This window comes from Hoplias malabaricus, chromosome X2, assembly GCF_029633855.1.
Source record: "Hoplias malabaricus isolate fHopMal1 chromosome X2, fHopMal1.hap1, whole genome shotgun sequence".
Taxonomy (NCBI): Eukaryota; Metazoa; Chordata; class Actinopteri; order Characiformes; family Erythrinidae; genus Hoplias; species Hoplias malabaricus.
Window position 1 is genome coordinate 2,359,609 of NC_089819.1, and position 12,900 is coordinate 2,372,508.

General features: G+C 34.8%; 1 protein-coding gene across 1 annotated transcript in view; it reads left to right on the forward strand.

Annotated features, from left to right (window-relative positions):
- The window catches only part of LOC136677029 (huntingtin-interacting protein 1-related protein-like), a 47,752-nt gene extending 35,137 nt beyond the window's left edge, over positions 1–12,615 (forward strand). The window contains exons 20-32 of the mRNA XM_066654380.1: positions 1,646–1,732; positions 2,161–2,268; positions 2,471–2,607; positions 6,473–6,583; positions 6,884–6,942; positions 7,046–7,076; positions 7,215–7,277; positions 8,684–8,784; positions 8,954–9,059; positions 9,363–9,486; positions 9,657–9,718; positions 9,808–10,035; positions 10,875–12,615. Of these exons, the coding sequence (XP_066510477.1) occupies positions 1,646–1,732; positions 2,161–2,268; positions 2,471–2,607; positions 6,473–6,583; positions 6,884–6,942; positions 7,046–7,076; positions 7,215–7,277; positions 8,684–8,784; positions 8,954–9,059; positions 9,363–9,486; positions 9,657–9,718; positions 9,808–10,035; positions 10,875–10,883 (1,226 nt within the window). The 3' untranslated portion in view covers positions 10,884–12,615. The remainder of the gene's footprint in view (positions 1–1,645; positions 1,733–2,160; positions 2,269–2,470; positions 2,608–6,472; positions 6,584–6,883; positions 6,943–7,045; positions 7,077–7,214; positions 7,278–8,683; positions 8,785–8,953; positions 9,060–9,362; positions 9,487–9,656; positions 9,719–9,807; positions 10,036–10,874) is intronic.
- Positions 12,616–12,900: the final 285 nt, after the last annotated feature.

The following is a 12,900-nucleotide window of genomic DNA, read 5'->3' on the forward strand; positions in this document are numbered from 1 at the left end:
TTATATGTGAAACACCTTATAGAACTGGCTTGTAACTTACTCCCTCATAATCCTACTCACTTACTTGCATTAAGAAATTGTGCAAGAATGGAAGCTACTTTTTACATACTCACTTGAATATATTTATTTATAGAATAGACAGTATTCATTCATTAACTGTGTTTAACCACTTATCCAGTTCAGGGTCGTGGTGGGTCCAGAACCTACCCAGAATCATTGGGCGCAAGGCAATAGACATTATGAAGATGTAATTTACTAATTAAAAACTTTCATTTTCAAAGTGGCTGAGAGAACAACCAGTCCAGTTTTTCCTCCCATGGTCCAAAAACAAGTTGCTAAGTGGATTGGCAACTCAAAAGTGTCCATAGATGTGAGTGTGAGTGAATGTCGCCCTGTGAAGGACTGGCGCCCCCTCCAGGGTGTATTGCCGCCTTGCGCCCAATGATTCCAGGTCGGCTCTGGACCCACCTGGATAAGTGGTTACAGATAATGAATGAATGAATCAGAAAATTTGAGTTGTTTTTGTTGTATTAATGCACCAAGAATCCACAGCTCTACATAAATTCAGCTTATAGAGGGTAATAATTTAAAGCTAGTGGTTATTAGTAATATAAAAAAACAATCCTTCATATATGTTTTTTATTTTATTAAAAAAGGAGTACAAGTATATAATATAAAACAATGCTGTAAAATGTTTCGGAAGCTGTGGCGTGAGATACTTAAGCTGACAATAACTTAAGACTGGAAAAGGGTTTTTTTTAAGTGAATATATTAATATGTAATTAAACAAATGATTGAAAAAAAATTTTTTAATGCATTAAACCCAAGCGAATTTGATATGCACTTACACTCATTTTGTCTGGGCATGAAGGTTAGCAGTGAGACTTGTGTACACCCAAGGCTTGAATTTGTGCTGGTAACAGATTTTTGCATATCATCAACATCTATGTTGTTATATTTGGGAGTGGATGAAATACAAGCCAACTGGTCTTGGTGTGAGCCTGAATTGTCTCCCATACAAATTTTTAAAAAAAGTTTAAAAAGTGAAGTGAGGACATTTAAAGAGCATTTTAGTCCGATGCAGGCATGAGAATATCACCACTGTCATGACACAATTATGACACAGAATGTGAGAGAGCTGTAGGATGCTGTAGGATTTGGCTCAGGATGCTCTACGTCAATGGTTTGGAAATATTGTGGTGCAATAGATTTGATTTTTAATTCAGGAGAGACCCGTTACAAGAAGGGGAATTTTGTCTACCATAATTTTTTTTTTTTTTTTTTTTTTTTTTTTTTTTTTAACCTGAATAGTTCAGTGTAAAAACTCTAACCCTATCTCTACCTATTATAACAAAACATTTTTTCTTAATGTTAATTGGTAAATGTATGTGCTGTTTGTTTAAGACTTTATTTTATTTATTTATTTATTTATTTATTTATTTATTTATTTTAAACTCCAAGCTCGGAAACTCCTGTTTTACACTTATATTAACAGAATTTCCCCCTTCTATTTGCAACTGGGTTATTATGTATTTAATATATTCTAAAATATCTCCTGAAAAGTGGATAACTTGTACGTAAGAGGCTTTTTGGCTGGGTATTAATTAAATTAATTGTAATTTTGCTCTATCTTCAATTTTTCTAGATTATCTGGTAAGCCGTGCAGAAGCCACACTGGGGTCCATTGATAAAGTACAGAGTGGCCATGCTCAATATTTGAAGAATATGGGAGGTGAGTAGTGTTTGACTTTTATTCTTTATGCCCCTATTTTTCAGTAATGCACTTACTTTTGTAGAATAATGGTAGGAATTTCGCCATTGCACAGCTAGGGATGGGCAGGGAACAAACATATATGCAGTTATCAGATTGATGGATATTTCTCCAGACTGACTCAGAAAACTGTTTTGTTCCATTACAATTGATTTTTCAATAGTTGTTTTTTTTTTTTAAACTACTGAATATTGTGCTATGTTGGTCTGTGAGAGAAATTTCTCATTTAAAATATGTAGTGCATTAGTTTCAGTTTAGCTTTCTTTTCTATAGAAATGTTATTCAATTTAGGAAAAACAAAATAATTGACTTATTCTCCCCTACTTTAAATTTTGTTTTGTCTGACTGTTTGTAAGTATAATGCTTGCTTCTTCCTATGCCTGATCCAGATGCTGGAGCTCTCTTAAGGGCGCTGACTCAATTTTCTCATCTTACTGCTGACACTATCATCAATGGGAGTGCAACAGCGCACATGGCACCTACTGACCACGCTGACCGTAAGATTTAAGACCTAGCTGTCATATACCAAAAATATGAGTAGCCTTTAACAGCCTAATGAAGTCTCAAAGACACTTACACAAACAGACACACAAACACATAATGTACATTGGTCAATGTCTTGTGCTGTGCAGCCTTTGTCACTGGAGTTCTAATGGGTTTAAGTAGAGATGGTTTTGATATCTTGTATGATGTGTGCAGGATTGACAGAGAACTGCAGGGGCTGTGCCACTCAGAGTTTGAAGTTCCTGCAGGAACTGAAGTCTAAAGCATCACTAAAGGGGGCAGACCCTGCCTCAATTCGTGTAATGGTACAAAAGATTCTGCGTATTGCACAGGTGAGGAACAATGGATCAGAACATGATAAGGAAATGTCAGTGAACCAATGACCATGCAATAAAATTAAATAAAAAAAATATAGTAATAATAAAAATAGATTTTATTTCAAGCACCTTTTTATGCACGTTTGCATATCTTTTTTTTTTATCATTGAGGCCTACGGCTAATTAAGTCAACCAGAGACTAGCATGAAATTGGACATTTCATTCAGTTAGATCAGTAATGTATTATTACTATTCTACAAAATGTCAAGAATATTTTATTTTTAGATATGATTTACATAATGATATATCATATAGTTTATTATTTTTCTTGAACATTTATTTAACTGAAAATAGTACAGAGAAAATAATTAAGTGCCTTAACTGATCAATTTGATTGATCAAAAAACAAAAACAAACAAAAAAATATATACATCTATACCATGCAGAAATGCTGTTTTCTGGGACAAAGTTCATCTCAGATGGTACAAGAGTTAATCAAATATTCACCTTCCATATTTCACCTTCCTTTTCTGATAAAACATATGTCACATTCTCAGTGCCAAAGATGAAAGGGACTATTCAGGATGTTATTAGTGAAAGTAACCGATACTAACATCTGACATGATATGGGAATGTAACAATGCCCCTGGCATAAGTGACTTGCATATATATGAAAGGAGCTTTATTGCAGAGGTATATATTGGGAGTTTAGAGAGACATAGTCAGTGTCAAGTCACCTCTTTTCTAAAAGGTCCATAGTTATTTCAGCAAAACTGTGCTAGTCCTCGTTCTGCACAAGCTACAACACAATGGCTCCATAGACAGAGTGCATGTTCTTCACAGACGTGATCCAGATCTGTTTCTTATGATGCCTTTGACAAAGGCAACCATGGAATTTTGAGCAACTGAAATCTTCGGACTGTGTAAAATTTCCACTTGCAAAATTGCAATTATTTGTAACCTCAGTTCCTAAACAATTAAAAACTGTAATCTAAAGGAAAGGTGATGCAGTTCAGTGGTAAAACTACTTCTGTTCCAACGTTTCTGGAGTGTTTCAGGCATCAAACTCAAAAGCATCAAATAAAGCAAATCAATCAATCAATTTGGTCAGTGAACAACTTTTAATTTGAGTGGGTATTTTTATTTTATTTTATTATTTGGTTCATTATTAAGTTAAATAAAGGTTTAATTGGGATTGGAGTGGCAGTCAAAATTTCATTAACCTCTGCAGAACTTTATTTAGATTCTTCTTTCTTTATGAATCGATTCATTGTCATTCTTCTTTGGGAAACACTTCAATGGAACAGGCTTGTAACTCACTCATACTTACTGATGCATGGTTAGCCTAAAATATTCCACTAGGAATATTAAGAATTGCTCCAGAAAGGGACATTATTCAATACTTTCAATCCAGAGTACTATGTTTAAGAACAAGTTCAACACATTTTTTATGGTAAGAACCAGTTCAGTTTCATTTTTACTGTCCTCTACAATAACTAATCATAGTGACGCTGCAGGTTTTTGTGTGAATTCCTGTGTTTAATTGAAGCATTATTTTTGGGTCACACTAAGTCTTTTCCCATCTCACCCAACTAAATTATACTTACTCTTGAACACTTCTCCATCCACATAACATGCTCTTCACAAAGTTTAGTCTAGGTTTTAATGAGAGGCTTGGGTACTGCAAAAAGGGCTTTCATTCAGATTTTTTTTCAGATGGTGAGACACAAACGTTCTGTTATTCCACACTCTCATTTGGCAAACACAGTTGAAATTATACCACATCAATCACTGTATCATCCAGTTTATCAAAATAAATGTAGTGAGAAAATAAGGAAATTTGCACCAGGGCCATATTAGCACCAAAACATGTATAGAAAATATTTAAATTATAAGCTTTAAATACATCCCTTCAACTAATGTTAGTATAACTTTAAATTGGGATGGGCAGTGACTTTTTAGAGAAAAAATAGAAATAAATTTTTGATATCTACTCAGCCTGATTCTGGTATTTATTGGTTGGCACAATCTTTGAATTACATGTTATATTTAATTAGGGCCTCTAAGTGGGTCATAGGAGAGGGAGGGTACATGGTGGTTCTCGGTTCCCACCAATTAAGGCATACACAGACAACATGACAACCATAACAACTACTGTGACTTGCACACGGCGGTTACTGGGGAAGTTAAATGATAAGGTTGGTTAGACTGTAAGTTAAAATCAGAGCAAGTCCAGAAGTATGTTTATTGTCAAAGGAAAATTGATGCAGGACATCCTTTTGATGGAAGGAGAAATTTTTGATAGATCCCTAAGGTGCTTGAGAGACCAGGGAATAGTTTAGGTAGCTGGTATAGTGTATCACTAAATGATACCGAACAAGTTATGCTGAATTGGTGAAGGCTATTAATCGCATTTTATAGATCATGCTTACCAGAGAAGTTGAAATATTGGTGTCTGCAGTGTGGCCTACTCTCTCGTATTAGATGGTCATTGACAGTTTATGATGTTTCAATTACAGAAGTAGAGAGGCTAGGGGTCAGTGATTCCCAAAGTAGGGAGCAAATGAGTTACGCACATTTGAGGACTGCTAGCAAAATATTGACAAGTATGTGAGAGCTAAACATGCAGCATATGACGAGTTTTCTCAAGCCACAACTCTCTAAGGGAAAACAATAAAAATATGAGAGGCATATCTCAAAACAAGCTCATACCAGTCACTGAAGACATAAAGGGATTAAATGTATCAATGTGCAGGTTTTTCTCTTTCATTTCTCTCAGGAAGCTTTTTATAACTCATTTTTTGTGCAGGGAAGCAATTAGGAGTAAATATGTTTAACAATGACTGTTAAGCACAATCACTGTAGTGATTTTTTTTTTCTTCCCCCCTCCCTATAATGGGGTATAGCGTGGCATGGTATGGTTAACTTTGGGGAAACACTGCTTTAAGTAGTGTGGCATGGTATGGGAGAGGGGTACTGGAGCTACCACTCAAGTTTAGTTGAGGAATTTAATGTTACCATGCAGTGATAAAAGCAGCAGCGCCAGTCACTAAAGCAGGAAGGAAGTGAAATCTGCAAGTGGCAGTGCAGGTAGCCAGGATCTTATTAGAGCTAAGGGATGTGATCGGCCAAGTGCAATCTGGAAGAGAAGGCCCTGGGTCAGATGATTCTTGGAAAGCTTTTAGTAAGGCCACATCACCAGAGAGAAGACAATTGATGACTAGTGAGCAGGAAGAGGAGGCACGGTGGCAACAGCAGCATCACAGGCAAAACAAGGCCAGTGGCTTCATTGAGAGAATCTAGAGAAGTGGAAGATCAGTTGGCAAGAGTTGTGGACGATGGAGGCAAGTTGTGTTAAGTTTTTGATGGAAGTCACATATGAAGTCTTTCCAATGCCATAAAAGTCCAATGCCAAGTGTGAACGTATTCGAGAGCATGCGCAAGCTATAAGTTTTGGTAGATTAGGTGTTTCACGAGATTGGAAATTGCTGGTGGACACAGGTAAAAAAAAAAAACTGCAGGTCCCAGAATGCATTGAGATGTAGCACAGCAGTGAAATGAACATGTGATGGTAATAGTGGTTTTGGGAGCGTAGGTTTTGTAAAGTTTGCACACATGTAAAAATTACTTTAGAAATACTCATAATCAAGAAAAAATGTGTGGATATAAAATATCTGCCTATTCAACTAGATTTTTGGTGGAAAACTGTAAAGTGGCACGTAACATAAGATCACACACTAATTATAAACTAATTATAACATTATTATTATTATAACATAATTATGGTTGTAAATAATTACAAATTATATGTGAAAAGCAAGCTCTCAACTAGTTCATTTTCATTATAATCATTTCTTTTGTTTCTCCCTTCTGATATCAGGATCTCAGACCTAAAGGAATGGATGTTGGAAAGGAGGAGCTTGGAGACATGGTTGATAAAGAGATGGCTGCCACCTCTGCTGCTATAGAGGAAGCTGTGAGGAGGATTGATGTAAGTCTAGCATGACCTTGAAGATTTTATAGCTAACTCTGCTGTTTCAGAGAAGATGTCAGGTTGTAAAGACAAACTTTTTTTTTTTATCACATTCTTAATGGCTATGTGTATTTCTTGGCTGATATAATAGTAAAACCATTACCAGCAAATAAACTCAAATGGAATCTAAGCGGTGTCATATGCCATCCTTGCCATAAGGCCACCAAGGGGAAAAGATTTTATAGGATATGTTATTGAAATGTATATACGTGTATGTACTTTGGTCATTTCACTACTCACTTTAAATTGTGTCTGTAGGAGATGATGAATCAGGCCAGACGAGACACTGAAGGAGTCAAGCTTGAAGTTAATGAGAGGTCTGTGTTGTTTTATATATTTGATAGTATCTGTTAAAAGTTTAAGTTTTTGGTGTATGTGCCTTCATTGTGTGGTAATTGCTGCAATATTGTTTATTTTTAGAATACTGTATAGCTGCACAGATCTCATGAAGGTAAATTGAATGTTTTTGGGTATGTTTTTAATGAACAGGATTGATGTTTCTCTGCTCTCAGTAAAAAGGTTCATTCTGTTGCTTGTCATATCTTACCCTTCCTTATACTTACTCTCATGCACTTTTTCTTTCTTACAGGCTATTCGTCTCCTGGTAGTGGCATCCACAGAATTGCAGAAGGAGATCGTAGAAAGTGGAAGGGTAATCTTAATTCAATCATTCATTCATTCATTTTCTTTAATCTTAACTCACAGATGTGTGCTTTTTGGACTATATCAGTATTATGAATCATGCATTTAGGTAAGCAGTGGCTGGTGATTTCCACAATTTGTGCTAGATACAAATGAGATTTCAGTTCAACTATCAGGGATACATTTTACTACCAAGCGTAAATGCAAGTGGTTAAAGTCATATTAAAATTGAATCAACATTTACCCGGGTATAAAGGGCTTGACAGTTCCTGATTACCAGAAATGACTCAGTAGCAGTTTATTTCTGTTATTTTTCCTTTGCAAATGCTCTAATAGCTACAATCCTCAGTATTTGAGATATACATGCCATAATTTCACCCCATTATCCCAACCCAATATGTTTGCTTCTCACTTCATATGTTCTCAAAATAATAATCATTTTAGAATTTTTTTGCAGCTACCCTTTATCTTCTTGTGATTCCTTCTTTTCTCTGTGGAAGCCCTGAAGGGCACAATGAAATGATTAATAAAATTAAAATAAAAGTTCTTGAGAAACATAGCCCATATTTTTCTTGGCCTGTTATAAAACACCAAAAACAGTTGAAAAATATTTCTTGTAAGTTTTTCTTGTAGTTTCCAACTAGTTAGTTAAGTCTGAAGGGTACCAAAAAAAAGAGTGTTTGTTTATTTATTTATTTATTTATTTAAGTAATATCTTTGAACACAAGGAATCAGTCTGACTGAATAGACTACCCAAAACAGAAATATTAGCAAACTGGGCATGATACAGCCATAAGAAAGGCAAATAGATCAACATTATGTATTATAGAACATTATGAATTATGACATTTAAGAACAGCTGAACAATTTGCTCTTGTTTCTGTTTCTATTGATTTGGACTGCCCCCTTGTGGTCCCAGCATGCTCATTTTAAGCACTTAGCTCCTCCGAACCCCTACACCTCAAGCCAATATTATTTATTTATTTTCACCCTTTGGGCTCACTTAACTAGTAGGGAAAAAAAGTTTGAGGATAAAACAAAATTATGCTTTAATGGCTAAAATTGTTCAAGTAATAAATAATGTGGGACTTTACACTTTAAACTTTTATTGTCATCATGCCCTTAACAGTGTCCATATTTCTCTCTTCATTTGCTTCTAATATTTAAAATAGACTGTGAGAATAAACAAAAAAATCATAGACCAAAATTTGAGAATGAAGCCAGCATTTTGGTCGTTAGATTAATTATTGCTCTACACTGTATGTCTAAGAATTACATGTAATATTTAGAAAATATAAAATTTCTATCTAAAAGTAATTGGTTTCTGATTATTACCTATGTAAATATGCATTATATATAATGTGAATTAGTGATTCAAATTTAATTTTAAAAGTTTTGATTTTCTGTTGTGCCAAGGGAGCAGCAACAGTGAAGGAGTTTTATGCGCGAAACTCTCGCTGGACTGAAGGGCTGATCTCTGCTGCCAAGGCAGTGGGCTGGGGGGCAACAGAAATGGTGTATGTATTCCTAGCAAAACACATACATCTATATTTTGTATTACATAAATCAAAAAAACTAATATTGAGAAATGCATTTTTTCCATTTTGTTCACACATGAAAAGGCATGGCAATTCTCACACTCCTTCACTCTGTCTCTCACTCTTCTTCCTCTCCTCCCTCACTCAGTGACTCTGCTGATAAAGTTGTGTTACACATGGGAAAGTACGAAGAGCTGATTGTCTGTTCTCATGAGATTGCTGCAAGCACTGCACAGCTTGTTGCTGCATCCAAGGTTTGAAATTAACAATGTCTTCTATCTCTCACATTTTTTTTCTGTATTCCATCCATCCACCTGAAGTTATAAAGCCTTACTGTAAATTTCTCTTGGCTAAAGAGAGGGGTGCACAGTATTTGACTTTAAGTTCCCCCCACTATGCCCAACAGGCATCTCAGTGCTAAATGGGACAGATTACAACATTTCACTTGGGTCACAGTTCTAAATGTTTTATCAGTTTATACAGTTGGATGTGATGATTTTTTGTTATTGAAATGCAAATGGTGTGATTGATGCAGATGGAAACTCTTCTCTTTGCAGGTGAAGGCAGACCGTGGCAGTAAAAAGTTGTCCAATCTTCAGCACGCCTCTCGTTATGTGAATGAGATGGCTGCAAATGTGGTAGCCTCTACTAAAACAGGCCAGGATCAGATTGAGGATAAAGGTAATTTATCTTCAAATAAACTATGACATGTAGAATAATCTGTACACTTTTCAGCCCAGTCTAAGTTAATTCTAAATGTTATTTTAAAAATTGCAAGATAAAAATGTTACAAGTTAATATTCATTTATTCTGCTGAATATGTATTTTCTCATTCATGCTTTTACATAAAGACACTATGGACTTTTCTGGCCTGTCTCTAATCAAGCTTAAGAGAGAGGAGATGGAGTCCCAGGTACATAAATGTACATTTTTGACATAAGCTAAAACCAAGCAAAGATCTGTATCTAAGCACTGTTAATAAAATCATCATCTTTCCCTCAGGTCAAGGTCTTGGAGTTGGAGAGCATGCTCGAAAATGAGCGCCTACGTTTAGGAGAGCTGCGAAAAAAGCACTATGAGATAGCAGGCGTTCCTCTGGAACAGCTAGCTATGGACAACGGACTGAGTGCCCCTTCACCCACTGCACCTTCCTCCCCCAAACCCTCCAAACCTGCTTTAATGAAGAAACCAGCCCTAGCTCAGAAACCCAACATTCCTCCTAAATCCACGGTAAATCTTCCTCTAATTTGTGAATCTTTATAATGAATTACTTTTGTATCTTCATATCCACAAGTTCTAGAGTTAATGCTGCAGAGTTATCTGACATAAACACAGTTTGCGTATCGGTGAACACTGAAAACAAGTCTTAAAGATTATTTCATTGCTTGTAAACTGTAACAACACTGTGAAATAATATACAGTGAAGCCCGATATTATTCATACCCCTGGCAAATCTTATTTATTTATTTATTTATTTATTTATTTATTATTTATTATTTTTTTTATTTATTTATTTTTACCAGAAATGACACAGGTGTCTCCAAGAAGATAATAAGATGATGTGCAAGAGGTATCATGGTGGAAAAAATGGCACTTTTTGTTCAAATGTAAATAAAAGCTGAGAAATAATTTTTTTCCACAATGATGCCTTGTGTACATCCTCTTATTATCTTCTGGGCCATTTCCGGTCCCAAAAAAATTGCTGGTTGAAAAAGTAAAAGTAACTTTAAGTCAAAATTGGCCAGTGGTATGAATTATTTCAGGCTTCACTGTAAACTTTAACATGGTTAATAAGCTAAATCTAGTTTCCCTAAAGGCAGGGCATTAGATTTACAGAACCAGAATTCACAGACCACTTTCCGTCCAGATTTTCCTTTAATTCATTAGGTTTTGAGGCCAGCATTTCTCTCATATTGTCAAGGCTTATAAAAAATTAATTAGTTTAAACAGATACTTTCCTGTTTTTATTTTTATTTTTTAAATAATAAATCCAAAAATAACAATAATAAAATAACAAACTTTTATTTTATGAATCAGGTTTAATATGTGTGACTCTTTTTTTCTTGCAGTTAAGGTAAGAGTGCTGTGGATGAAGATTGCCAGACCTGGAATACAGGTTGAAGCACATTTCTGCTTTAAACAAGGTTTTGATCATCTTAAAAAGACTTTCAGACTTTCCATTTTTGTGCCTGATTTTCTCATGTTCTAGCATATCAATCAGTCTACCTTGTTTATTAAGTGTTTCTCACAAAGGCAAATTAGCCCTTTTATATGTAGTTATTTTAAGTATTTTAAACCTAATTAAATGCTGTAGTGAACAAAGCTGGTGTCCAAGTCAGTAGTATATTCTCAAAGTTTAAAGTTACAGTGACATGCTTTTCCTTTTTCCCCATAGAAACAACAATAAACTAAGGGGCATACCAAGTTGTGCTGTTAAGGTGATAAGAGATGCTAGTTAAAGAATTGTATTTCATCAGACTTGTTCAAGGGTACATCATACGAAATGCTACCGTTCTTTTAACTTAACTCTGAGGCTGATGGGTTTAAGCATAAAGAAAGAAGAGTAAGTTTGAAGTTACTGTTAGGATGTATATATCAAGCTCAGTTGCATATAAGATGAATATAATAGTTACACTGTTTGTTGATGGAAAATGTGGCAATTCATCTCTGCTCCTGGAATGACTTTCCAGAGACTATATGTAGGGAAGGTCATTATGTAAATCATAGTTTGTACAGAGTAGAAAAGAGAGCCTCTGCCCTTCAAAATGTCAGCTCAGTCTGGCTTTGATTTACATTACTTATTTAATATAGAGCACAGTGATTGGGTATTTTATTTCATGGTGTGTTCTGTTGTAGTTTTGTTTTTGGTATACTTAAAAAATGTGCCTTGCTCCTCATACTTCTTTATTGTTTTATACATATTTTTGTTTGGTTTGGCTTTTTTTCCACACCCAGGAAGTTCTGTTACAGTAGGTTTGTTGGGGATATGTCACAAATTAAGGTAAAAGAGAATTGATCGTCCAAGCTGAAGATGCCATTTCTGTTCTAAAACCTTTTTGACTTGATGTATCTGTTATATGTTAAATTCCCTCTTGGTATGTTGTGTTCTTAGTTTTGTACAAGTATTGTGTTTTGTTTTTAAAAATATATCTTTTAAAAGAGTATCGGTTTTGGAATGCATTGCACTGTAGTGCCGGTCCCAAAGCGCAGATAAATAGGGAGGGTTGCGTCAGGAGGGGCATTTGGCTGTGCCAGATCGACGGTGCAGATTGCAGTTGATCTGCTGTGGCAACCCCTGATGGGAGCAGCCAAAAGAAGAAAAAGAAAAGAGCATCTGGTTTGCTATTCGGTATCATTTAAATTTGATTTGGGGGTTTAAATTGGTTTAGATTAGTTAAATCATATTTAGTGAAATGAAGACACTGTCATACATACTTCAGTCTCAAGTTTTAAGTATTTTTTTTTCCTTTTTCTCTTTTTTTTTGGACTGAATATGTTACATGATCATTTTTACAGCTGTTTTTCAAGATCCAAATTGGGGTGTTATAATGGTGGAGGAAAGAGATATCTACTGACTACTATGAGAGTAAATCTCTTATCATGGGTGTTTTGATTCATTGAATTGATCTTGTAATTTCGTTCTCTCTCTCTCTCTCTCTCTCTCACACTTTATGAACCCAATCAGTTAATATATTTTTAGTTATGTTTAGTTTTTCTGTATTAAGCATTAAATTAATAATAAATGTTTATCATTGAACCTGTTTTAATTGTTTATAATTATTTGTATGTCAGAATATTAAATTAATAAAAGAATATATCTCACTATAATCGTCTGTTCAGATCAAAAATGACATGGAGCAAATAACTAGTGCCACCTTAGAAAACGCTGTCTCACATTCTAAAAAACGAGAGCACTTCTGTTCCATTAAGCCTTAAATTGAGATAGAAGGTGCAGCCTCCTAAAAATTTAATTATTGTTATCAATATTATTGTAAAATATATAAAATATTGATTAATTTCTTGAGCATATCCACATAAAATTTAATTACGGCAGAATAAGAATGAAAAAACTTTTATTTAATTTAAAGGGGACAT